Below are 25,088 nucleotides of genomic sequence, written 5' to 3' on the forward strand. Positions count from 1 at the left end.
TTTAAACATTTTTATATTCTCTAGCACATCCTCTTTTCAGGTTTCCAGAGGAGCTGTCTCAGGAGGGTCGGGTTAGGCAAACCTGGTTCCTGCTTCCATGAGCGTTTTTGTGGTTCCTCAACCTGGGCTGCGGCTGCGTTTGTTGTAAACTAGTGACACAGATGCATGTGGGAGTTTTGCGTGTCTGCAGCCCACTTCCCCTCGACAATGCTCACTTGGGGAACCTGCAGCTTCCGGCATGGCCATCAGCAGCTCTCTCCATGGCATGTGTCCTTCTGAGCCTAAAGGATGGAGGGAGGGAGGCTGTGCTTGTCTGAGCTTTGCAAAAGTTGATGATGGTTTGTATGGTGCCAGGAAGGGATGAAGAGATGTTTCAGCGAGTGCCTGTGGGCATACACCTACACTGGGGCATGGCTGGTCCCACCTCCTCATACCAACATTGATTTGCACAATCAGATTTTCTCCTGATTCCTGTTATCTCTATCAAAATTTAACTGTGTGGGCTGAAATTTGGAGGGTAGGAGAGAGACTATTGCTCTTTTGAGAAGCGGGGTGGGAAGAGCGTTGCTTGGTCAGTGTGAAAAAAGCTGCTGAGCCCTCCCATCTGCAACACATCACCAAGGTTTCCGGGAAGCGGGAAGACCCGCCTGGCCTGGCAGACAAGACCATGTGGAGAGGCTGCCGGCCCCTCCGGCTGCACCCACAGCCCTGCTGTGCTTTCTCCCACTTCTTTATGCTTTGCTTTCTGCCTGCTGGCTGGGCTTAGCCAGCAATTGCACTTTATTTTTTCACAGAATCACAGACTGGTGGGGGTTGGAAGGGACCTCTGGAGATCACCCTGTCCAACCCCCCTGCTTGAGCAGGCACCCCCAGAGCAGGGGCACAGGGCCGTGTCCAGGCTGGGTTTGAATGTCTCCAGGGAACGGACCCCACAGCCTCTCTGGGCAGCCTGTGCCCCTGCTCTGGCACCCGCACAGGGAAGGGGTTTTTTCTCATGTTTAAGTGGAACCTCCCATGTTCCAACTTGTGCCGATTTCCCTTTGTCCTGTCCTTGGGCACTATTGAAAATAATCCACTCCCATTGTCCTGACACTCACCCTTCAGATATTTATAAGCATTGATGAGATCCCCCTTCAGACTTCTCTTCTCCAGGCTGAACAAACCCAGGTCTCTCAGCCTTTCCTCATAAGGCAGATGCTCCAGTCCCCTGATCACCTTGGTAGCTCTCTGCTGGACTTGCTTGAGCAGTTCCCTGTCTTTCTTAAACTGGGCAGCCCGGAACTGGACACAGCACTCCAGATGTGGCCTCACTAGGGCAGAGCAGAGGGGGAGGATAACCTCCCTCGCCCTGCCGGCCACACTCCTTTGAATGCACCCCAGGGCACCGTTGGCTTTCTTGGCCCCAAGGGCCCGGTGCTGGCTCAGGGTCACCTCGCTGCCCCCCAGCACTGCCAGGCCCTTCTCAGCAGAGCCGCTCCCCAGCAGGTCCCCCCCAGCCTGTGCTGGTGCGGGGGGTTGTTCCTCCCCAGGGGCAGGACCTGGCACTGGCTCTTGTTGAATCCCATGAGGTTCCCCTGGGCCCAGCTCTCCCGCCTGCCCAGCTCTCGCTGAATGGCAGCATGGCCTGCTGGTGTATCAGCCGCTCCTCCCAGCTTGGTATCATCAGCAAACTTGATGATTTTTAATCCCTCCTTGCTCTTCTCTACCCCCAGGAAAGGATGGGGAAAGTGATGTTGACTTTGAGAGCTCCTCTGAGAGCCCTTGACTTGTCTTACAAGTGTGGACAGGGCAGGAGGTCTCCCCACAGCAAGCTGGCATTAAGACACACAGGTATCTCTCCTGCTGTACATCCACTTTTGAATTTTACTAATAAAAACACAATTGTGTATTTTTTCCTCTATATGAGCCATTCCAGGGGAGTGTGAACTATTGTGGGTCTCAACATCATTTCCAGCTTTCAGATGCAGAGATCCTTTGGGAGTCATCCTTCCTCACGCCTGCAGTGAGGATGCCCCATGCTCCAAGGGGCAGGATGGGAAACGTGAGCCCTGTCCCGGGGTACTCCACATATCAAGGAGCCACAGAGTGGTACAACCCAAGAGCGGCCAGGCCTGAGAAGGGAAACAGCTTAATAAGGAGACAGATTTGTGATTGTGTGAGTAACATGATGGTTCTTGGTCTACTCCTTCACTAACCCCAAATCACAGAAGAAGGAGTCAGGAAGTAGTTTTTGAGAAAGCATCTCAGACATTGGAATTTGAACACTAATTTAGGGCTGTAAAGGCAATTAAGTGCAAGTGCTAATGGATGTTTTGCAAAGGCAAATGCAATGGGTCACATCTTGCAGGGTGCCTGCAGGTGCTCCTCATTCCCCGCCAGCCCCCCTGTAAATCCCATCATGTGTTGTAGGGCATATAGAAAGCCAGGGTGAGCCTAGGGTTTTCTGGGGAGAGAGCCTGAGGTTTGGGACAGTGGAGGTCTTTTACATACAGCTCTCCCCTCTCTGCTCTGAATGAAAGGTAAGAAAAATTAATAAAAAATTTCTCACCCCATAGCCACGGAGGCTGGTGGGGAAATGAGCAGCCTCTGTGCCCTGACTTTGCCATCGCTTAGGACAGGGCTGGAGGTATTGCAAATGTGCTGCTCAGGCAGTGCTGAGGCATGGGGCTGTTGCTCAGGTTACACTGCTGCTGAAAGCTGGCTGCAGCATGTATATACTTAAATAAATATGTCTGAGTAAGGTTAGTGGATTGTAATCCTTGGAATGCGTGTTTGTGTTGATAAAGGCCTAGAGTGGATGGTTATTTGAGCTTGTGAGGTTGATTGTTACGTATGCTTTCTCATGCCTGCAGCTCCTGCCCTCTGACTCAGGTGGGCTGGCTGTGAGCATGCCCTTGTGGCAGTTTCCCTGCTCAGTGAGAAAAAGGAAGTGTTGGGAAATACTTTTCTCTTTCTCCGGGTAAGCTCACTAGGGCACAATCTATTTCCTTGATATCATTCAAAATATTGAAATTGAAGAATGCCAGCGTGATACTGGGCAGTTTTCTTCCCCCTCCAGCTCTCAGAGGCTGCATACATTGAATAATGAATAACCATGCCCAGGGTTTCTTTCTGGTTCTTGTTATCAGTTGTAGATCCTCTGTTGTATCAAATTAAAAATGAGAGCTGGAGTGTTTGCTGTCATTTATTCTGCAGAATTGTTAGAAAAAAGAAGGCTTAATTAGGTGAGAGTAACTCCCCAAGCTTCTCTTGATTGTTATGAAAGAGGCTATTAAGACTTTGCAGGGAAAGACAAGATAACGAGGACTAGAAATTAAGAAAATATGAGAACTTTCCCTTTCTAGATTAAATGAGCCTTGTTGGAGACATTGCTGGCAGGAGGAGGAAGGATATAATCAAATTTATTTAATGGATGTATTTGTCTCAGGGCACAAGGGAATGTGCTGGAATCTGAGGTATATAGATTTGTCACATCATGTACCAAATATACTTGCCTTTTCCCTCCCCTTGTGTAAAAAGCTTGTTTTTAAAAAGGGAAATTGTGTTAACTAAAATTGGTAGTGTGTCTCTTTCATAAATTATCACTCTGTCAGTCACTGCATATTTGAATAAGTTATTTCAGACTATAAGGCGAAAGTGCCTCTTGAGAAAGACTATCAGTGTATTAATTAGAAGGGCTTTTGCTAAAGAATATCACATGATATGGGATCAAGAGCCAATTTATTAACCAAAAGTTTTCATTTTAAGTTGTTCTGCAGCAATCAGAGCTCAGGCCTTGTCTGTGAGAGAACTTTCACCTTATTAAACTGCATTTGTATTTCAGTGCAGCTGGGTTTAGCAAGACTCTAGTGCAAATCCCTGACCTGTGATGTAAATCGTTTTGCTACCCAAGCTGTGCTCTGCATTAGACCGTATGACCCACCCTCCATGCGTAGCGCAGCTGTAGGAAGAGGTTTTGGGGGTGATTTTGTAGGTCTTTTGTTGTTTGATTATTTTATTTTTTTTTTGGCCAGGCTTGTGTTCATTGGTTGCAAGGTACAACTGCTGCACAGGCTTGCAGCTACCAGCATCTGAATGCTGTGCCTTGCTCCAGCAAAGAAAGCTGCTAGTGGAGTGACAAATTGATTTGAAATGGACTTGGGGTTGGAAAAAAAGGATGTGCAAATCCCCTTGCTCAGTGGATACTGCAGTGTGGATGCTGCTGCTGAGTCAACTCAGTAGTGCTTAGAGTAGGCTCTGAACTATTGCCTTTTCCGTTTTCCAGGAAGGCTGGAAAAAGCCCAGAAAAAGCCCCTGGGAGGTCCCTGCTGCAGGCTGTGACCTCCCAGAGGAAGTCAAGTCCAAAGCAGATGTTTTTTGCACAGGCTAGAAGGCAGGACTTTGGAAACTGGTGCTGCATGATGCTCTCCACTGGGGCTTGTCAGGCCTTGCTGTTCCAGGTGGGGATGGGATGTGCAGGCTCTGAGAGAAGTACTGAGGCATGCCTTCACGCAAACCCCTCTGCAGGCAGAGTTATTGGCTTCCTTCCCTCGTGGGTGTTTTGCAAGTATGGCACAATCCCTCCTTGTAACACCCTCGATGGTGTGCCAAGTGCTCCCTGGCCCATCCCGGCTGAGACCTGCTTTCCAGGCAGATGGGCATGAGGGGAGGATGAAGCCTACACCCTGCCCTGGTGAGGGGCAATGAGAAATACCCAGAGACATCAGCAGCTAAAGCCCATATGTAGAACACCAGCAAGTATAGCGTTTGGGTGGCTTTGTCCACTTTCAGAAAGTGAGCTCCTGGTCCTGTGCCCATTGGTTAGCCCTGTGCTGGCAGGGTAAGCAAAGACCGTAGATTTGAAAGTTTTGGGCATGAAGAGACAGGGATTCTGCCCTGGGATCTGCTGGAAAAAAATGCTCTTATTTCTTATGAAAATTTGGCTCATTCAGGAGAAGGGGTGGGGAAAAAATGGTGCTGTCTGCTCCTCCTTGGCATCCCCCCCAGGGAAGGTGGGGAAGGGCTCCCAGCACATATCAATGTACCCGTGGGCAAAGACAGAGCCCTGCCAGTCTCCAGAGAGTGCTGTGACTGCAGCAGCCCTGAGCAGACTTTACCAAACAGAGATGGCCCTGGGATGGTTCTCAGGGGGAAAAAGAATTGCATAGAAAGCGGGTAGCTGTGGTGGCAGTCAGCAGTGGGTGCCCCTTCCCTGATCCCCTTGCCCAATGTGAACAGAAGCTCTGCAAGCAGCAAGCCAACAGGAAGGTCATGCCCTTACAATAAATTGGCCATTAATCTAAATGGTCGGATTAACACGATCTACTTCAAGCCATCACAGCATTAAAGATAAATCTGTAGTACTCGTCAGGAGGTGGGATGGACCTTGAAAAGAAGTAATACATCTCCATTGACTTCATACTCCACCGGATATCATAAAAATCCATACAACACTTTTAAGACCTGGCAAGCTGATTGCACGTTCTACCAAAGACAGCTCTCATCCTCGACTGGCCACACGATGGCAGAAAAAGCAAAGAACATTGCAAAACTAAGCGTTTAAAAAAAAAAAAAAGAGGCAGTGCAGGTTAGTGTGTCCCAAGGTTAGTGGGGAGGCTGGCTCCCCTTCCTGCTACGCTACCTGCCAGGGACTGAGGTTCAAAAGCTTCCATTGCTGCAAACATTAAAAACAAAGGTTACTGAACATGAAAACTATTTTGTTAAAGGATTGAATGGACTTGACCAAGTTGTGAGTAGTTCACAGCAATCCATTGGGTCACTCTGTTCATGCCCTGGTTGGCAGTTGGCTGAGAGCTCAGCTGATTTAGTGGAGAACTAGTTTTTGATGCTACTTTAAGTGGTTATGGGTCCCAATTGAGCTGTAACATGCAAAATTCTCCCTGAGACCCATCCCTTGTGGTCCCCTTGCTGCGGGGAGCTTGGCATGCCTGGATGTAGGATGGAGTCCCTGCTGGGGAGGCCCTTTTGGTATTGCCTGTGCCGTGTGTGTTACCCACGCAGGGACCAGTTGTTTGTGGCATTAAAAGGTGCATGAAGAACAGGTTTCCTTGTAAAAAAAAAAAAACTGTGAGTTGATATATTTGCTACCCAAGCAGCAGCGGAATCAAGCAGGCTGTTTCAGGGTGTGAAAAAACCCGGTCTGGATTGTTTTGCTTCATCTGTGTGGGGATGGTTTCTGCTGAGATACGTGTTTCACTGCCCAAGGCCACTGTGTCAGCAGCAAAAGAGGGGGGTGAGAGCTGCCGTGAGTTCTCCAGTGAAATCATCCTTTGGCTGTGCAGGGTAAGTAGGGAGATGGATGAGTTTAAGCAGCCTTGTCCATGGCAGGAGACTATGATTCTGCTCTGGCTGAGATGGGAGACCAGATACTTGCCTCTACCTGCTTCCCAGCTGTGCTGACTTGCTTGGACTTGCTTCATCTGGGTGCTCCCTGGAAGAGGGTCTCTCTCCAACACCTTAGTCACAGCCACTGTTGGCAATACATTAAAGATAATCGCCTGTCTAATACTTAATTCCATGTTGCAGTTTAAGTCTTGCATTGTAGTTCTAAATCCAGCAAACTCTCTAGAAATGAAGACAGCAGCACTTCAAACTAAACTGGACAGGAGCTGCAATTTGTATAGCGTGGGAATCATATAGCAAGTGTAGCTGCATGGATCTTCTGTTCTGCTGTGAGACCAACTTCCCGTTTTACCAGTTAATGCAGGTGAAAGCTGAGTAGCTGCACCTGTAGGAGTACATTGAAGAGAAGAATATATTTTGTTTTCTATGGGCCAGGTAAGCCAGGCTGCCTTGGCCTTTAGAAACATGCAGGTGCCTGGCCCCAAATACTGGTGGCTCACTGGGCATCACTAGTCTGTTCAACACCCACCGTGGAGCCCTGCAACAGGAAAAATGCCTGAGAACAGCAACTCCCTCTTCTAGCCAATACAGGCCAGAAAAAACATCAGAAAAGTATCAAAAATAGCAGTGCAAAAGCTGCATTATAGTGTTGATCTAAGTTTAGTTCTCTGTTGCTCTTTTGTGGGATAAGGAAGCCTGGAGCTGAACTGGTTAGGCATTGTATTAAGATGTTTAACAATTTCCATTCATTATTTTAAAATGTGTTTAAAACTGTCTAGCATTGTTTTTAGGTTTCCTCTGTTGTGGTTAGGCTTTGTGCTGTTACTTACCTTTCTGCACAGGCTGCACGTAGAATATTCGAAAGGTTGCACTTGGACAGCCAGCACTCATTTGAATCCCGTTTGGGAATCCTACCTTGCTCAGTGGGGAGGTGGGAGCCTTCCCTGACACACCTATGGCTGCCCTGGGATAACTGGTGTTAAAAAAAAACCCAAAACCCAGGAGGCTCCTGCCTGTCCAGCACCTGCCTGCTATTTTGGTGCTGCCTAAGGCAGGCTTTCTGTGTAAGCTTAGAGATATTATCACAGAATCATAGAATTGTTAAGGTTGGAAAAGACCCTTAAGATTGAGTCCAACCACTAGCCTATCACTGCCAAATCCACCACTAAACCATATCCTCAAGCACCACGTCTACCCTTCTTTTAAATACCTCCAGGGATGGAGACTCAACCACCTCCCTGGGCAGCCTGTTCCAATGCCTGACAACCATTTCAGTGAAGAAGTTTTTCCTAATATCCAACCTAAACTTCCCCTGGCGCAGCTTGAGGCCATTTCCTCTTGTCCTATTGCTTGTTACTAGGGAGAAGGGACCAACCCCCGCCTCGCTACAACCTCCTTTCAGGTAGTTGTAGAGAGCGATAAGGTCTCCCTTTAGCTGCCTCTTCTTCAGACTAAACAACCCCAGCTCCCTCAGCCGCTCCGCATAAGACTTGCTCTCTAGACCCTTCACCAACTTCATTGCCCTTCTTTGGACATGCTCCAGCACCTCAATGTCCTTCTTGTAGTGAGGGGCCCAAAACTGCACACAGTACTCAAGGTGGGGCCTCACCAGTGCCGAGCACAGGGGCACGATCACCTCCCTGCTCCTGCTGGCCACACTATTGCTGATACAAGCCAGGGTGCTGTTGGCCTCCTTGGCTGCCTGAGCACACTGCCGGCTCATGTTCAGCCAGCTGTCGGCCAGCACCCCCAGGTCCTTTTCCTCCAGACAGATTTCCAGCCGCTCCTCCCCAAGCCTGTAGCATTGCATGGGGTGGTTGTGACCCAAGTGCGGGACCCAGCACTTAGCCTTGTTGAATCTCATGCCGTTGGCTCCAGCCCAATGATCCAGCCTGTCCAGGTCTCTGTAGGGCCTTCCTGCCCTCCAGCAGATCGACACTTCCAGCCAGCTTGGTGTCATCTGCAAACTTACTGAGGGTGCATTCAATCCCCTCATCCAGATCATCAGTGAAGATATTGAACAGGACCAGCCCCAACACTGAGCCCTGGGGAACGCCACTTGTGACCAACTGGATTTGACTCCATTCACCACCACTCTCTGGGCTCGGCCGTCCAGCCAGTTTTTAACCCAGCACAGAGTACATTTGTCCAAGCCGTGAGTAGCCAGCTTCTCCAGGAGAGTGCTGTGGGAGACAGTGTCAAAGGCCTTACTAAAGTCCAAGTAGACAACATCCACAGTGTTCCCCTCATCCACTAAGCAGGTCACCTTATCATAGAAGGAGACCAGGTTAGTGAGGCAGGACCTTCCTTTCATAAACCCATGCTAGCTGAGCCCGATCCCCTGGTTGTCCCACACGTGCTGTGTAATGGCATTCAAGATGATCTGCTCCATGACCTTTCCCGGCACTGAGGGCAGGCTGACAGGCCTGTAGTTCCCCAGATCCTCCTTCTGACCCTTCTTGTAGAGGGGTGTCGTATTCGCTAGTTTCTAGTCATCTGGGACCTCCCTGGTTGACCAGGACTGCTGATAAATGATGGAGAGTGGCTTGGCGAGCTCCTCTGCCAACTCCCTCAGTATCCCCGCGTGGATCCCATCCAGCACCACGGACTTGTGAACATCCAGGTGAAGGAGCAGGTCGGTGACGGCCACCTCTTCAACAACTGGGATTTCATTCTGCATACTAGCAACATCTCCTAGCACAGGGGCCTGACAACCCTGAGGATGACCAGTCTGACTATTAAAGACTGAGGCAAAGAAAGCATTAAGTACCTCAGCCTTCTCATCTTTCCTGGCAAGGTTACCGTCCGCATCCAACAAAGGAGGGAAGTTCTCCCTGGCCCTCCTTTTGTCACTGATGTGTTTATAAAAACATTTTTTGTTATCTTTAACAGTGGCGGCCAGTTTAAGTTCCAGCTGGGCCTTTGCCTTCCTAATCTTTTCCCTGCATAACCTCACAACATCCTTGTAGTCCTCCTGAGTGACTGCCCCTTCTTCCAAAGGCGGTAAGCTCTCCTTTTTTTCTTGAGTTCCAGCCAAAGCTCATTATTCAGCCAAGCTGGTCTTCTCCCCCACCTGTTCAACTTATGGCACATGGGGACGGCCTGCTCCTGTGCCTTTGAGACTTCCTTCTTTAATAACATCCAGCCTTCCTGGACTCCTTTGCCCTTCAGGACTGCCTCCCAAGGGACTCTGTTAACCAGACTCCTTAACAATCCAAAGTCTGCCCTTCTGAAGTTCAGGGTAGTGGTTTTGCTGACCCCCTTCCTTACTTCTCCAAGAATTGAGGACTCTATCATGTCATGGTCGCTGAGCCCAAGACAGCCTCCAACCACCACATCACCCACCAGGCCTTCTCTGTTTGTAAACAGCAGGTCCAGCGGGGCACCTCCTGTAGTTGGCTTGCTTACCAGCTGCATCAGGAAATTATCTCCCACACACTCCAGGAACCTCCGAGACTGCTTTCTCTCTGCTGTGTTGTATTTCCAGCAGATATCTGGTAAGTTGAAGTCTCCCATGAGAACAAGGGCTAGAGATTGTGAGACTTCAGCCAACTGCTTGTAGAGTACTTCATCTGTCTCCTCGTCCTGGTTGGGTGGTCTATAAGAGACGCCCATCAGGGGGTCTGCCTTACTGGCCTTCCCCCTGATCTTTACGCATAAGCACTCAACCTTATCATTACCATCATTGAGTTCTAGACAGTCAAAACACTCTCTAACATACAAGGCTATCCCTCTGCCTCTCCTTCCTTGCCTGTCCCTTCTAAAGAGCTTGTAGCCATCCATTGCAGTGCTTCAGTTGTGCGAGTCATCGCACCATGTTTCCAAGATGGTGACCCCATCGTAGTTTCCCTGATGTGCGATGGCTTCCAGCTCCTCCTGTTTATTGCCCATGCTGCGTGCATTGGTGTAAATGCCCTTCAATTGATCTATTGGTCTCTTCTCCAACACAGGTATGCCACCCCCAGGCTCGTTCCTAGCAAGCCTGGTTTTATCCCCTTCCCCCTTCATATCTAGTTTAAAGCCCTCTCAAAGAGGCCTGCTAACTCCTGAGCCAGAATCCTTTTCCCCCTTTGTGACAGGTCAACCCCAACTGTCTCCAGCAGGCCTGGGGCCATGTAAACTGCCCCATGATCAAAAAAAACCCGAAATTCCACCACTGGCACCAGCCTCTGAGCCAGGTGTTAATGAGATCGGACGTCCTGTTCCTTTCTGTATGTCTCCCTGTCACCGATGGGATGGAGGAGAACACTACCTGTGCTCCTGATCCTTCAAGTAATCACCCCAGATCTCTAAAGTTCCTTTCGATTGTCTTTGCGCCTCTCAGCTACCTCATCACTGCCGACCTGAACAACCACTAGCAGATAACAACTGGATCTGTTTACTAGCCTAGGGAGCTTCCTGGTAATGTCTCTTATCTTTGCCCCAGGGAGACAGCAGACTTCCCTATGGGATGGCTCTGGCCGGCATATCAGGCCCTCTGTTCCTCTCAGAAGGGAGTCGCCTATGACAATTACCCTTCTTTTTTTCTTACCAGTGGCCATTGTAATGCGTGGGGCTGACTGGTTCCCTCTAGTCAACCCCTTGGGTGGATCACTGTGTCTTTGTCCTCCTGGCCCTTGGGTTCCAGAGCCCCGTACCTATTGTGTAAGGGCACCTGGGCGGGCGAAGTCAGCCAGGAGAGGATTCGCCTACTGCACCGAGCAGGGATCTGAATCCATCTTCCGTCTCTTGGGTCCCCTCCCCCTGCCTGGTGGCACGAGGGCAGGGGAGCCACTCCTTCTCTTGATGCTTCTATCTGGTGCGCTTGTCTCAGGGATGGTATGGAGTGGCTCCACCAGTCTATCTCCCTCTCACATTCCCTGATACACCTCAGTCTCGCAACGTCTTCTTTCAGCTCTGCCACCGTGCTGAGCAGATCCTCCACCTGCTCGCACCTCACGCAGGCCCTGTCTCGGGAGCCCTCCATGACTGGAGCAAGGCTCTGGCACTCCCTGCAGCCAGAGACCTGGGTGGCTGCATGTTTTGGTGGGAGTTCTGTCTGCATCGCCACATGCCTCCTGGCGATGGCTCTTGTCCGAGCAGAGACCATGGCTGAGCCTCTTCCGGGAGAGCGCGAGGAGAGCCCGCCAGCTGCCTGCTCGCCCTGCCGCGCCCTTCCTGGCACGCCGCGCGCCCGGTCGCTCGCGCTCCCTAGGGGCCCGTTTAAAACTCCCGCCGTTGCCCCAGCAACGCCCGAGCCCCGTCTGCCGCGCTCGCGAGAGCAGCCGGTTGGTTTTGGCGCGAGGGCCCCACCGGGCTCGTTACCGGGTTCCCTGGCACAGGAAACCCCCTTTTCTACCCCAATCTAGCGCCCAGTCGCAGGACTTACCGTTGCTGCTACCGAGTGCCTCGCCAACTGAGTAATTATACTGTGTAAAACTGCCAGACGGTTGGTGCTTAAGTAGAGCAAGGTTTTAGCGTTAGTAAAATCAATATGGTATTCTTCGTGCTTTAAAAATGGCAAGTGAAAAAAATCTTTGTGTGTCTTCCAGGTCTCTGGCAGCCCCCACCTGCCTTTTCTCAGTTTCCAGGGAGAATTCTGCTTTAAAATAGCGACTCAGGCTACTGAAATGACAGCAGCCCCTGGCCGTGGGGTCGAGCAGCCCACCTACTCCCGGGGGTCCTCGAGGCTGTCAGCAGGGGATGGCACCAGGAAAACTCCCTGCCCTGTGCTCTTATGGAGGGTATTGCTCCAGAAAAAGCTGGTTTATCACAGGCAATAGCAATGTCAAAAACATAATAGAAAATGCAGATTTTGTTAGGTTACATCTCATCTCTCAATTTCAGTGATTTAGGTGGCAACAAATGTTTTCATGGTCTGTGCCCTCTGGACCAGGGGGATGCTCCCTCACAGAAGCTATTTCAGATGAATGTTGTTTCCAGTCATGCGTTATCCCAGCCCAGAGGGAAGAGGATATGGGGCTGGCCTGTGTGCTGCCAGAAGGCTGGAGGCACCGGGGAAAGCCGGGCAGTTCTGAGCTCAGGGGCTGCAAAACCAACCGCCTTGGGGATTAGGCTGGGCTTGCCGGCAGGCAGGCTTAGCCCGCAAAGGCAGTGCCTGCGGGGTGCTCTTCTGGAGGTGTGCCCAGAGTTTGCAGTGGGAAAAACACCGAGGGACCCTAAACACATTCCGTGCTCAGTCACAACGTGGGGAAAAGTGCCCTAAGGTGCATTTATGGTATTTGCTTGAGCATCAGGCCAGACTTTTGTATCAGAGGATTATTAGGAGGGCTGTGGCACAGGAGGGAAGGATCCTGCGTTATAAATATAAGGTTGTACCCGCTGCCTAACTGTGGCCGTGGCTCTGGGAAGGTGGACAGAAGGGCTCCAACCCAAAGGCTCCGGGGGCTCCAGGGATGATGCTTCTCTCAAGCCCCCGCTACAGCCGTTCCCCGCACCACATTTCCCATTTCCCTCCCCACAGCCATACCCACCCGCGCACCCCGGGCTGCTCTCTGCCCCCCAGCGCCCTGAGGGCTCCCGGCCACGCAGGGTTCGTCCCTGGGGCAGCCTCTCCTCCGGCGGGAGCTGGCGGCCCCCGCGGCCCCGGCCCCACGTTGTCCCCGCAGGGCCGCCCGAGGCTGCGGCGGCGGGTGGGGGGGGGCTCCCGCCGGCCTGGTTCCGCACTACAGCTCCCAGGCTGCTCCGGGGCAGGCCCCGCCGCTTCCCGGCGCCGGCGGGACAAAAGCGAGGACGCGGGGGGGGAGCGCCGCCAGCCGAGGCGAGCCGAGCGGGGCTGGGCCGGGCCGGGCCGTGGCGGGGATGGTGCGAGGCCGGCGGCGCGGCCCGCGGGCGGCCTAGGAACCGGGCCGGGCGATGCGGCCGTGAGGGCGGCGGGGCCGGGCGCCGCCGCGATGCTCCGCCGCAGCCTGAGCCGCCTGGTGAGTGCGGGGCCGGGGCGGGGGGGCAGGGCGGGAAAAGTTAATCGTTATTATTTTTTGCCTTTTATCGGATTTGGTTTGGTTTTTTTTTTTTGGGGGGGGGGGAGGCGCATCCCCGCGGTGGGGGTCGCGGCCGCAGGGCTCCCGGCCCGCTCCCGCCAGCGAGCCGCAGCGCTGTCTGTCTCCCTCCCTCCCTCCCTGATCCCCCCTCGGGCAGCGCCCTGCCCGCCCTGCGGCTCTTCACATGAAGTTGCCTTTGCTGTCGGAGCTCAGACCTTTTTGCCGCCTCACCCCCACCTCCCCCCCCCAAATCCTAGAGGAGGGGATTTCTCGGTCCCTGGAAGCGCGCACCCCAAACCGCACGGTTCTAAGCCAGGCGGGACGCAGGGCAGCTGTCAGGGGGCTGCCCGCCGCTTTCCCACCCGCTTCGTGTCCGCAGATACGTTAAACACCCTCCCAGTGCCACATAAGCCACTCAGAGATTTCACCATGACCTCATTGCTTGGCCTGAATGCTGTAATTACTCATTTTTTCCTTTTCCACAGCAAGTGCGGTAAAAGCGAGCGTTTAAACATAATTTCGGGAGCTTCTGTTCATGTAGCAGTGCCATTTATTGTGCAGTGTGTAGTTAAGAAAGTTCCTTGAGTTTAAGCCGCGAGTGTATGTTATTAGATTGGTGCATACACCCGTGGAGGTGCAGGAGCTGTTTCCTGAGGCACGCTGTGCCTCTTGGCACCCTCTTACCTGCCAGAATAATGGGCTCTGCCTGCGGCTGCCCGCAAGGCCGGAATGGCTGGGAGATGCATTTTCATATTTGCTTTTAGTTTTGAGCAAGCTGTTCGTTCTGGATTTCCAGGCACAAGGAACTCTAATCTTCTTTAAGTCTGGAGGTGGTTCTGCAGCAGGTCTGGGAAAAGCAAATGGTTAATTTTCCCCATCTGTGCCTTTGGTTGGATTGCTCTTGAAGACTTTTGCTTAGCCTTGCAGAGAACACACCTACTGCAACTATTGTTTTGCAGCCCTAGGGATAAATATATAAGATCTAATCTCAGTGCCCTGAGTTTCTGACTTTGAATTTAGCTCTGCCTGGTCTTATTGTGCGTCCTACCCCTCCTTTGCAGGAGGGTTTTTCTAAGGCGTACCAGGAGACACTTGCGGTATGAAGCGTCTCTTCCTGGAGCCACCGAGTTTGGCTAAAAGCATTTTTAGGTACTGGCGGCCGTGGGATGCCACAGAGGTGCCTGGCTGAGCTCTGGCTCCAGCATCCTCTTCACATGTGAAGCACGACCCCTGCTCTGCCCGGTGGTCCACTACTGGCTCCGTGCCACCTCTCACAGTCCCTCCGCACAGGTAGGAGACATGCATGGCTGCTGGGGTGTGATTGGCCACTGGAGTGGGGAGGAAATGGTCCTGATCACCAAACCCAGGTACTTGTAACTGCTTTGTTCAGGGCTGAACTGTTGCGCCATGCATTTGGAGGGTTAGAGGAAGTTTTCTGTTTAGAGGAACAACTCTGCTAGGGGACTCCAGAGCGCACCAGGACGACTGTGGTGGTGTGAGGGTTTTTTGGACACTTTTTCTGTCTACTGGCTTTGTAAGGGGAATTTGAGCAGCAACGAGCTGTGTTTGTTATCAGGCTTGTTCAGGTGGCATGGGTCCCCCGGCCTTGAGCAGATAGCAGCTCCTGCCACCTGTCATGCTGCTGTGGTGCTGCCCTGTCCCCAGCCTTGCAGGTCTCCCAGGAGCTTGCTGGGGTTGAGTTGGTCTCCCCTCTTGCTCCATGGGAGGAGAGGACAGCCCACAGAGGTATCCCCAGTCTTGCCTGCAGTCCTGTACGGGTGTCACAGGGCTTCAAGCAATGCTCATGTTGTGGCAGTGGCATTGCAGAAAACTCACTGCAGTTGTTAAAGGCTGCAGATTATCTGACACTTAAGATCCCACAGGGCTACTCAGACAAATGTTGTCACCTCCACTGTGTGGTCTCTGCCAGAGGCTGATAAATACCAACAGATATTAAAAATCATGTTTTCAGATGTATTTCACTGCTTAGGCATAATGAATGTGCCTTGCCCTGTCAATGTGACTGTTAGGTGGCTCCATTTCTCCCTCCCATAAACTTTTTTATCCTGGATAGGGTACGAAACAGGATGGTAAAAAGAGCAAGAGGGGCAGAGCGGTGTATGTGGGTCTGCTTCGCTACCCCAGGGCGCAGACTGATGCTCTCTGCAGAAACAAATTGGATTCTCAACTTCAATTTACACCACTAAAATTATCCCTGCTGAAAGGGGAGTCGGGCTGGGATCGCTGCGGGGAGGCAGGATTGAACTGCCACGGCTAATCCACTTTCAGGAGATACTGTCAACTTGAAATATAACTTTAATTCTCTTTTGGAAACAGATTCTGGCATCAGCATCTCTTATTTGAGTCTCACGCCGCTTGTATGGCCGTTGTGGGGAGGGTGTGGGAGTAGAGTGGGGAAGTGTGTTGGTGACCAGGGGAGGGTTTGGGTCTGACTCCTGATGCTGGGCTCCTTGCAGGAGTGGGGTGAGCGCTGCCCGCTTCCAGACTCGCTTGGCTGCCTGGAAGTGGGAATTACTGGCCCCTGTGTTGTGCATCAAAGACAATTTGCTTTTTTCCTTAATTACCTTTCCTGGATTCTTCTGAAGCATGCACACAGCTGTACCTCCTGGCCACAGCTATGCACCACAGCTCTGCCGATGACACCTGGCCAGCGCCAACTCAGGCTGTTGTAAGAACTGAGTAAGAAATCCAGAAAGATGCTGGTTTTAGGTGTGTGGGGTGTGTGTGTCGTCCTCCCCTCCCCCTGCCATTTGCTTTTGTTTAAGACCTGTCTGGAAGCGAGCCCCTGGAGCTGTCACCCTGCTCACGGTGCTGGAAGGCTGGGAGGGAGGGAAGCACCCTGGGGTGCTCACCCATTGCAGCATTGCCACCTGGGTCTCTTTCCTCTGTGGTTTGTGCAGGTCCTCGCTTAGGTATTTTCCCGAATTTTACACAAGAATAGGGTAAGAAAATAACAGAGAGTCCCTAACTGGGAGAAGAATTATTTGCTTTGTGTGTTTGTGCAGTGTCTAACAACAGGACCTTAGTTGTGTTATTCCCTTTTATTTAAATACCTTGGGGTCCGATCCTCTTTGCAGCCTGTGCTCTGGTAAATCCCTAGTGTTTTGCAACTACTGGGCTGGTCCTGAGCTGCTGGCTCTCGAGAACATATGCTTGACACTGGGGGAAAGAAGGTGCCTCTTAGGTGCCAGCACAGTGTTTCTCCTTGGGTCCTAACTCAGTGCTTTCGCCTTGCTGTAGGCTGACAAGGACGGTCCTTTACTGGTCTTCTCCTGGTGTCTCTGCTGTGTGGCTGCCAGCATTGGAGGTACCCCCAGGTTGGCTGTGGGGCTACATAGGGTCCCCCACCCTCCTCTCCCCAGGACTTGCTAGCTTCCCCGGGTCAGGACCTGTCCCTTGGTGTCCCGGCTGGAATGCCTCAGGCTTGCCTGCTTCCCAGAGGAGGGATGGTGAGGAAAGTGAAGGAGGTTTGCTTTGTGCAGCCCTAAAACAGAGGAGCTGCCTTTGTAACTGCCCGTTACTCTTGATTTGCATGCTTAGTGCTGCTCTCATGTGGAGCTTTTCCATCTGGGGCTTGTTTTATCTAAATAAATAAAAAAATTGCTTGCAGACTGCCATGAGGCAGGGTTGCAGGGGATGGGCACTTGAGCCAGGCTTTAATGTCACCTGTGGCTTGTCACCTCTGTGGGGGCTCTCCCAGCCAGGCTCCCCGGACACTGCTTCACTGCTTGCTGTGCATCCCCCGGCTGCACCTGCTGTGCTGCTGGTGTTCTGCAGACAGCAGGGAAGGGTTTCCCCTGTTGAAGTGCTTGCGACTGTCACAAACTTCCTTTCCAAAGCCTTACCCTTCCCAAAGTGGCAGGGGGAAGGATCCTGTCCCTGCGGGTGGGGACTCGTGCACATGAGTGGTGTCTGGTGTGAGGTTCAGCGCTCCGTCTTGGTTCTACTGTACTTTTGCAAAGCCCCTTTGGATTTTTTGAAGGTCATCTTACCCTGAATGCCCCCCAACCCCACACACTTCGGGGGGGCAAAGCTGGTGCTGCTAAGGAGGTGGGTCTGTGCAGGGATGCTCAGAGCCGTCAGCAGGACCAGAGCATGGCAGTGTGTTTCCTCATGTCCCTGAAGCCCTGCCTGGTCCCTTCGGGTAGGACTAGAGGCAGGAGGAAGGCCTTGGAGAAGGCATGTGTTGACTCAAGAGGCATGTGCTGGAGACTGGGGAGGTGATTGGAGCCTGGGAAGGAGCAGGGCAGGCAGTGATGGTGAGCCCTGTGGGGCAGGTCCTACCTTGTGCTCTGCAGGAAAATACCCCCATTGAGACCTATTCAAATGGCAGAAAATGAGAAGTGGCCCAAGGTCACCGTTAAGAAGGGAAGTAAATTCCCTGTGCCTGTGGTTGGAAATGGGGAGTAGGTGAGGAGGGGCAGGGGTGGGTGGGGAGAGCTGTGGGGGCTAACCACTTCTGGCTGCTGCCCAGCCTGACCCTGCCCAGCTCAGGGGGGATGCTGGAGTACATGTAGTGGGAGATGTCTGAGTCTGGGGTGGAAGATGCTGGCTTACACTCCTGTCTCTAGTTTTTGCAGTAAATGTGTAATAACGTCTATTTTGGGACACAGAGCACATCTGCGATTTTCTTTCACGCCTTTTTTTTTTTTTTAGAGAGCGTGAACCAAACATTACAGTGTGTGATTGCAGTTCCTATTCTAATAAGAAAAAGCAGCATAGGCAGGAGGAGGAAGCCTTGAGAATCACCTTTTTTTTCCCCCCAATCCAGCTAAGCTAACACCTTGAGAGTGAAGTTGCATGTCAAATACCTTGTACCCAACTGCCAACTTCTGCAAGAAGCGTTTTGCTTTCATTAGTATGACAAAAACCCACAAGCAGCAAAGATTGGGGCTGGGGTGTCTTGGTGACACTGGTAGCGGTTCTGCTTGGAGGAATATCACACTTCAAAAGTGCGTGGATTTTAATGAGGCGACTTTAATTTTTCATGAACATTGCTGGAATTTATTTTGTAACATGAATTTAACGTGATATGGCGTTTCATGTGCTCAGGGCCGTTTTCCCCTATAGCAGCTGCAGGGCAGCCCATGTTTGACCACAGGGAAGGCAGCGGAGGCTCAAATTGGGAACCTGGAGCTGCAAAAGGCTCTTCTCCAGGGCTGAAATCCCCTTTCGATGCCTCTATCTTGGAAAATGGGGACACAGGAGTTTCTCAAACTCCTGTAACCGTTTCTCTTTAACATTGCAAAGCAGTGTCCTCACCGTAGCTTTATTCCCAGAAATAGCTCAACCATTTGGCTAAAAATAAATAAAAATCAAACAGAAAAAGTCAGCCTGGGACAAGCAGCTGCATGGAAACATTCATGTGTGCAGTTAAAGTTTGGAGAGGTTAGAAATTGCTATGAGGAGGTACTAGAAAGCACCGGTCAAACGTTAATGATATGATGCTGCAAATTAAACCCGTGTGTGCAGAAACTTTTCTGTGGAGAATAATGTGCATCTTGAGGCTGTATTTTATTCTTCCCTCGAAACCAGGTTTATCTCCAGTTGGTATTTTGCTAAGAATAATGATTGTCTGGGCTGTGTAGGGAAGGTTTGGAGCTGAACTGAGTTGGAGCTGAAGGGATGGCAATTTGCTTTTAACAATAAAAATTGTAAAAGCAAACAGGCCATCTATTAATAGCAGGCTTTTCAGCCTTGCCTTTAATTTCATCCTGTTACTTCCTTTCCCATTAGAACTGCTGCTTTCTGGCTGTAACCATTGGTGCCCTCTCTAGTGGAGGGTTTTTTTTTGAAACGTAAGTTAAAAGCAAAGCTGGTGGAGTGTTACCAGAGTGTCTCAGACAGAAGAAACCTTCACACCAAAGAGTTCTGCCAGCAACCATGTTTTTGGCAGTGCAGGTTGCGTCCCTTTGAGCATCTTCCTCCCACCGTATCCCCACATGAATCCTATCTGCAGAGGTGTGCGACAGAAAAACAGCCTTTGGCTGCTACTTCCCCTGGTCATGGGACTCTGCATCCCCTTGGGGAACTTTAACCCACTGTCCTTGCTGGGAAAATGCAGGGGTGGCCAAGTGGAGGGACATCCCTTGTGATACCTGCAGCCGGGGTCTGCCTGCTGGAGGAGCTGGTATCGCAGTGGCAGGGTAAGGGAGTCACTGAGCTGTTTGGCCTGGCCAGGGTGTCTGGGAAGCGTGAATTTTCCAAGAAGCTTGGGCACAGCGTGACTGAATGTGCTACTAACCCATTTGCCTTTCCCTGAAAACGTTTGCTCAGGGGATTTTTTTAGGGAGTTTCCTGTATTTAATTGTGTGTAGGAAGCGGGTGCTGAGGCTGGAAGGCCACACAGAGGTTTTCCTGCGCAGCTCGGCTGGTCACTTTGGTGGCCTTCTGCCCAAAAGTGTCCCCTGGGTCCCCTGCCGAGCCCTGCCCGGGGGAGCGGGTTAGGTTACAAAGGGGAGTGGGCTTCAGCTCTTGTCCTGTGCCAGACAGGCTATCACCAGGTGATCTTAGGAAATACGTTACCCTTGGGTTTAGACTGAAATCTGCTTCTTGTTGCTCATTTCAAAAATATGTGCTTGCTGAGGTCTGATGTTGGGAAGGATGGGCTGGTTTTGCTGAGCAGGTTTTGCCAGTGCTATATGCAGGCTGTTGTGGACTTTACCTGCCTGTGCTCTGCTGTGCCAGCGGACCTGTGTCTGGACCTGAGCTTGAGCTCTGCAGATGATGCATACCACTGCATGGGAGCTGGGAGAACCGCACTGCTCCCCTACAACCTCTTCCCCCTCCTCTCCCCGACTCCCTCATCAATTGCAATTAGTATATTTTTTTTCCTATTTTAATTGCCAAGTGATACTGAGGTTCAGTGTTTTTGTTTTCCCTTATTCCCCCAGAGATTTGCAGCTCTCTCTAACTTGTGGGGACCGTGCAGATGCTGGGCTGCAGGCAAGGCTCATCTCCAGCAGCTTGGGGTACCGGGCTGCGGCTGTTTGCTGCCCACCGGTGCTTAGCCACTGCCACTCGGGAGCCTCATGCTGCTGCGTAGCTCTTAGCAGTGAGTGCTGTGTGAAGGACGTGTCGGTGAAATGTGCTGTGCTCGGACCATGTCTGGCCTTTAGGGACACCGTGCCAGTTGGAAAGTGTGTCCTACTCATTGGAAATAGGTAATGAGGACACTGCTGCTCATCTTGCTGATGATTGTAGGCCGTTTCTGTTATTATTTTTAATTATTATATAGTAATTTGTCTCCTCTAGTTTTGCTCTCCTGTGACTCCATGCACCCTTTCTGCAGGCTGGCTACAAGGCAGCCCCAGCTGCTTTCGGTGTAACCACCGCACCGCAGTTTGCTGAATTGCTTTGAATATTCTGACATCTGACCAGTGGGTTGGTCACTGGTGTTTGTCCGAACTGGTTAACATTTGATTTGGGCAGTTAGTATTTTGCTTTTTGTAATAAACTTGACCCCAAGATGAGCATGCACAAGCATGGAGCTGTTAAGTGGATTGCCATCACCCTTTTGTGGTAGGAGAGTGATGCCAATATGCCGTATGGGATGGGCAGTAAGTGGCAAGCCATTTTAAAGCTTAGTTTACTAACTTGTAGCCTCGGGGAAATAGTGAAACTTTCCTGGTTTAAAAGGTCTCCTCCCGACCCTGTCCTCCTTGCTTGGCTCCTGCTTGGCAGCAGCATGGCTGCTGGGTCAGGAAAAGCCTGTTCTGCCCAGAGGCTGAAGTGACTTTAAAAAAAGCATTAAATATACATGTATGCAATATATATGCATTAAATATGCATATATGCAATATATATAGATGCATTAAATATATATATTATATTTTGCTTATGGGATCTTTCTCAGGCTTAGCCAAAATCCAGGGAGCTGCTGGCTGGTGGTTGGTACAAAGTGCCACTTTGACGGCTGTAAGGTGCGTTTGGATATCGAGCTATGCGCCCACAGGTAGGGCAGCAGGGCTAGGTGGGGAGAGGAGCTGTCGATGCGCTAGCGGGGGGCTTCCTGGTAGAAGGGAAGCAGTCCTGGGCTGTGCTTTCCCTCCCCCTGTTGTTTTTCATACTGTCTTAGGGATGCTTGCTGCCATGGATGCTGCTCAGAACCAGCACTCTGTAAAAATCTTTTTTAGTCCATCTCTCTCCTGGCACCTGTTGCATCTTGCTGACTCCAGTCATTTTTTTCCCAAGACTTCAGTCATTTTGTTTGAGATAGAATTTCAACTGAAGCCAATTTAGTCTAAAAGCATGCCCGCTCTTGACATCCAGCCGTAATTGATAGCGTTTGTACTTCAGAGATGTTTGTCCTATTCTCCTTAATGAAAGCTTAATGCACTTATTTTTGATCTGGCTGTTTGTAAAGGGCTTTTTGTTTTCCTCCTGCAGCAGAAAGTAGGGGTAAGCACATGCAACGCTATCATAGCCGGGTATTTTGGGAGCAAATCAGGGTTGTTATTTTTGTTCACAACTCGAACAAGATTCCTGTTAGCCTCTTTTGTGGCCTTGGGTGAGCAATGCTTTGCTGCAAGCTTCTTGCTTTGTGATTTCAGCTGAATTTTGCAGGACCTATAGGTGAAAGGCCCTTGATCTGGCCCCAGTCTTGCTTTCCTAGGGTGGCATGTGGAGGGCTTGGTAATTTCTAGCTGTGTATTTTCAAAGGGTCAGCAAGCAGTCTTTACATCTGGCCTATCTTAAAGTATGCTGTACACGTTAGTAAGACTTTGTAAGTGGGAAACAGAGGCAATGCTCACTTGGTAGATAAAATTTGTTTGCAATATTGTGGCAAATGCACTGATTTGCAGAACAGAGGGATCCTATTTTTCTTGTACAGTAAAGGCTCTAGAAAAGCTGAGTAGGGTGAGCAATGGGCAAGACTGGACAATGTGAAGCATTTCTTTGGTATTGCAATTCAAAGTCTTTTCAGTGCTAATCAAAATTAAGTGCTGGTAGACTGCAGCGATGCTGTGCTGCCTCTCCTGAGTCTCAATTGGCTTGAGAGGGAAAAAAAATAAATCTCACTGCCGGGAAATTAAATGTAGGGAAAAAAAAATCCACTTTGTGAGCAGCCCTGCCATCTTTTATTATGATTTCTGTGTAATTCCTCCCCAGCGTTTGCACAAAGCCAAGCAGCTGCTGCCTGTTGGGACCAGGGGTGATGGTGAGGTCCTGAGCCAGGCTCAGGGATGGGGGAGCTCGGGCTGTGCCAGGGGTGCCTGCTGTTACAGGGACCACAAAGCCAAGCTTAAAATGCAATATTAATTTTTTCTTCCTTTTTTTTTGTTTGTTTGTTTTGGTTTTTTTGGCTCTCAGGGTTGCGTTTTGCACGCCGGTTTTGTTCACTCTGAGTTGTGGAAGGTGTTTTTCATTCCCCCTCCCTCTTCCTGTTGGCTCACCTTTTCGTATAAATGTTTGCTCAGGGAGGGAACACAGAAAAATTAACTGCAATGCCCAGAGGGCTGTTGTCCTTGTATCAGTCGAATTCCTATTGTGGAGTACATAATTCCCGTGGGGCGGTTTCTTCCAGTGCAGTTGAATGGATGGAAGTGGGATTTTCCACTTGACAAGTACCATTCCGGTAAGTGCAGGGTGGGAAGATCAGATGTGCAGAGAGAGAAAACCTTGGGTGAAGGTGCTTGTCTTGATAACTGTGAGAGCAGGAATGCCCTTATCCCAGTGCCCATCTAGGGAAGGTGGTGGGATGGGATGACCACGAGTCATCTCCCAGGATGCTGCCCTGTTCTCCCGCACAGGATGGGCTCACTTCTGCAGCTGACGGTGCTGGGATGAACCGTGCCGAAACCCCTCGTGCACCGAGCCCGGCATCCCAGAACCACCTCAGACCTCATCTCCCAAGTACCTGTGGATAAGCAGATTTCCCTCCCGCTGCAAAACTTGCTGCTGTGCCGCTGGCGTTGATCAGCGTGGGTGCTCAGTCATCCCCAGCAGCGTGTGCTTTGCTGCAGCTACCTTACCCAGCCTGGTGGAAACATGAACCACAAGGTTTTGCTGAAGATAAATGATTCTAGGCCACATGTTGAGGATTTATCTCCTGACTGGGTGGATTGCACTGATCCGGTATCCTATCCACAGATATACACTGTGCCTGCAGCTCCAAAGATAAACCTGTTGGTTGCTGTAGTATCCAGAGAAGAAAATATTCCAAATGGGGTCTGGGGCTTGTGAAGCTGATTTTGGCTGTGGAGCAAGGGGAAAAGTAGGTGATTTCTTGCTCTCTTTCCCATTTTATCTCCTGCTACTTCTGAGGAATCATTTCTCTGCCGTACAGGAAGAGGAGGGTTAGAAAACCACAGCTTTTACATTTTTGGAGTGGAAAAACTTAATCTGAACTAGCGTGAGTGAGCAGCGTGGCGGGACTGGGACCTTGGACCTCGGGTACCCATTGCAGGGACTGAGGGCACCCTGTGATGCTGGTGCAGAGCTCTGTTGCCCTGTGATGCCGGAGCGGGGCTCGGCCACCCACTGCAGCCCGGACCTGCCCTCCCATCCCTCATGGTGGCTTTTGTGTGGGAAATATGACAGCCTCCCTGGGGGAAAGCTTGACCTGGGGGAATGTGGGCTGGGCAGGCCTGGGTACCAGCCCTTGCTCCTGGGTTGTGGCAGTGATGTATGCCCTGGCAGGGGGGTTTGCAGCCTCTGTCCCTGGTGGGTGCATGGCTGGGTGGGCTTGCTTCCTGGGGGAGGGAAGGAAACTGCTCTGGGAAATGGGCTCCTTGCTGGTCAGCAGATAGCCTGGCTCTGAAATGCTGGGAAAACTTAAAAATGTCTTTAGGTGGTAAAGGTCAGGGTAACGTCTGGCTGATCTGGGATGCATAACGTATTTAGGGTTTGTTGTGTGGTTTTTTTGTTTTGGTTTGGTTTTTGGGTGTGCTTTTTTATAACTGAAGAGCTTAGGCTTTCAGAAGACCAGGAAGCAACGGGGAAAACCAACAAATTATAGCTCTGCTGGCTGATGCAAGCATTGACAATTGCAAACTTGGAGGTTTTTTCCAGTTTGGTCTTTAATTTTTGCCAGGGCAGATCACTGCTCTGAGGAGCTTGCGGCCCTGCTAAAATAGCTGCTGATGAGAAGACATATATGCACAGCTTGATCTGGGAAAAGGAGGGAGGAAGAGGTTTGAAGGCAGGAAGACCTTGCTGTATTTGCTTTGTGACCTCTGCAAAACATTTGGGCTCTTATTCAAAGTCCTTTTTCTGTTCTCGAGTCTGAAGTGTTCCAATGAGCCTGAACTGGATATGCTACCAGTGTGCTGGTCGAACTTTTCTTTGGACTGCCAAAAATAAAAATATGCTGCCTGCATTTCAAGATGAGAGATGGTTTCATAACCCTGACTGCCAACAGGGCAGTGAAAAAGAGTTGAGAAGCTGAAAACTTGCAAAGGTTGGTGGTTGTGTTTGAAGAGGAGCAACAGATTTTCCACAAAACAGCAGCACTGAAGCAATGCTATCTCAACCAATACCTGCTGGCTTCAGTCTGGGTTTAGCTTTCTGCCTCATATGTGAACCTGACTTTGTGCAAAGTGCTGCTGAACTGAGGCTGTGATTAGGGACAACGGGGTGTATTTGCTTGGAAGATGCAATGTGATTTGGGGGTAGACTGCCTTCAGATGGAAAAAGAAAAATACAACCAACCAAAACAAACCCCACACCAGAAAAGCACTTTTTGAGTGTCGCCCCTGTGTGCAGCCCTCTCTGGGGCCCTTGTCTACGTTTATTATCTGGGGG

At 50.8% G+C, this 25,088-nt stretch overlaps 1 protein-coding gene across 3 annotated transcripts in view; it reads left to right on the forward strand.

The window, feature by feature from the left end:
• Positions 1–13,053: 13,053 nt before the first annotated feature.
• ATP11C (ATPase phospholipid transporting 11C) overlaps positions 13,054–25,088 on the forward strand; it is a 59,037-nt gene continuing 47,002 nt past the window's right edge. For 2 of the 3 annotated variants that reach the window (XM_064462919.1, XM_064462918.1), the window contains exon 1: positions 13,055–13,262. In XM_064462919.1, the coding sequence (XP_064318989.1) occupies positions 13,236–13,262 (27 nt within the window). In that variant the 5' untranslated portion in view covers positions 13,055–13,235. Of the gene's footprint in view, positions 13,263–25,088 lie in introns of all 3 variants that reach the window. The other variant, XM_064462920.1, reaches the window with a different exon arrangement.

Source organism: Phalacrocorax carbo, chromosome 11, assembly GCF_963921805.1.
Source record: "Phalacrocorax carbo chromosome 11, bPhaCar2.1, whole genome shotgun sequence".
Classification (NCBI taxonomy): Eukaryota; Metazoa; Chordata; class Aves; order Suliformes; family Phalacrocoracidae; genus Phalacrocorax; species Phalacrocorax carbo.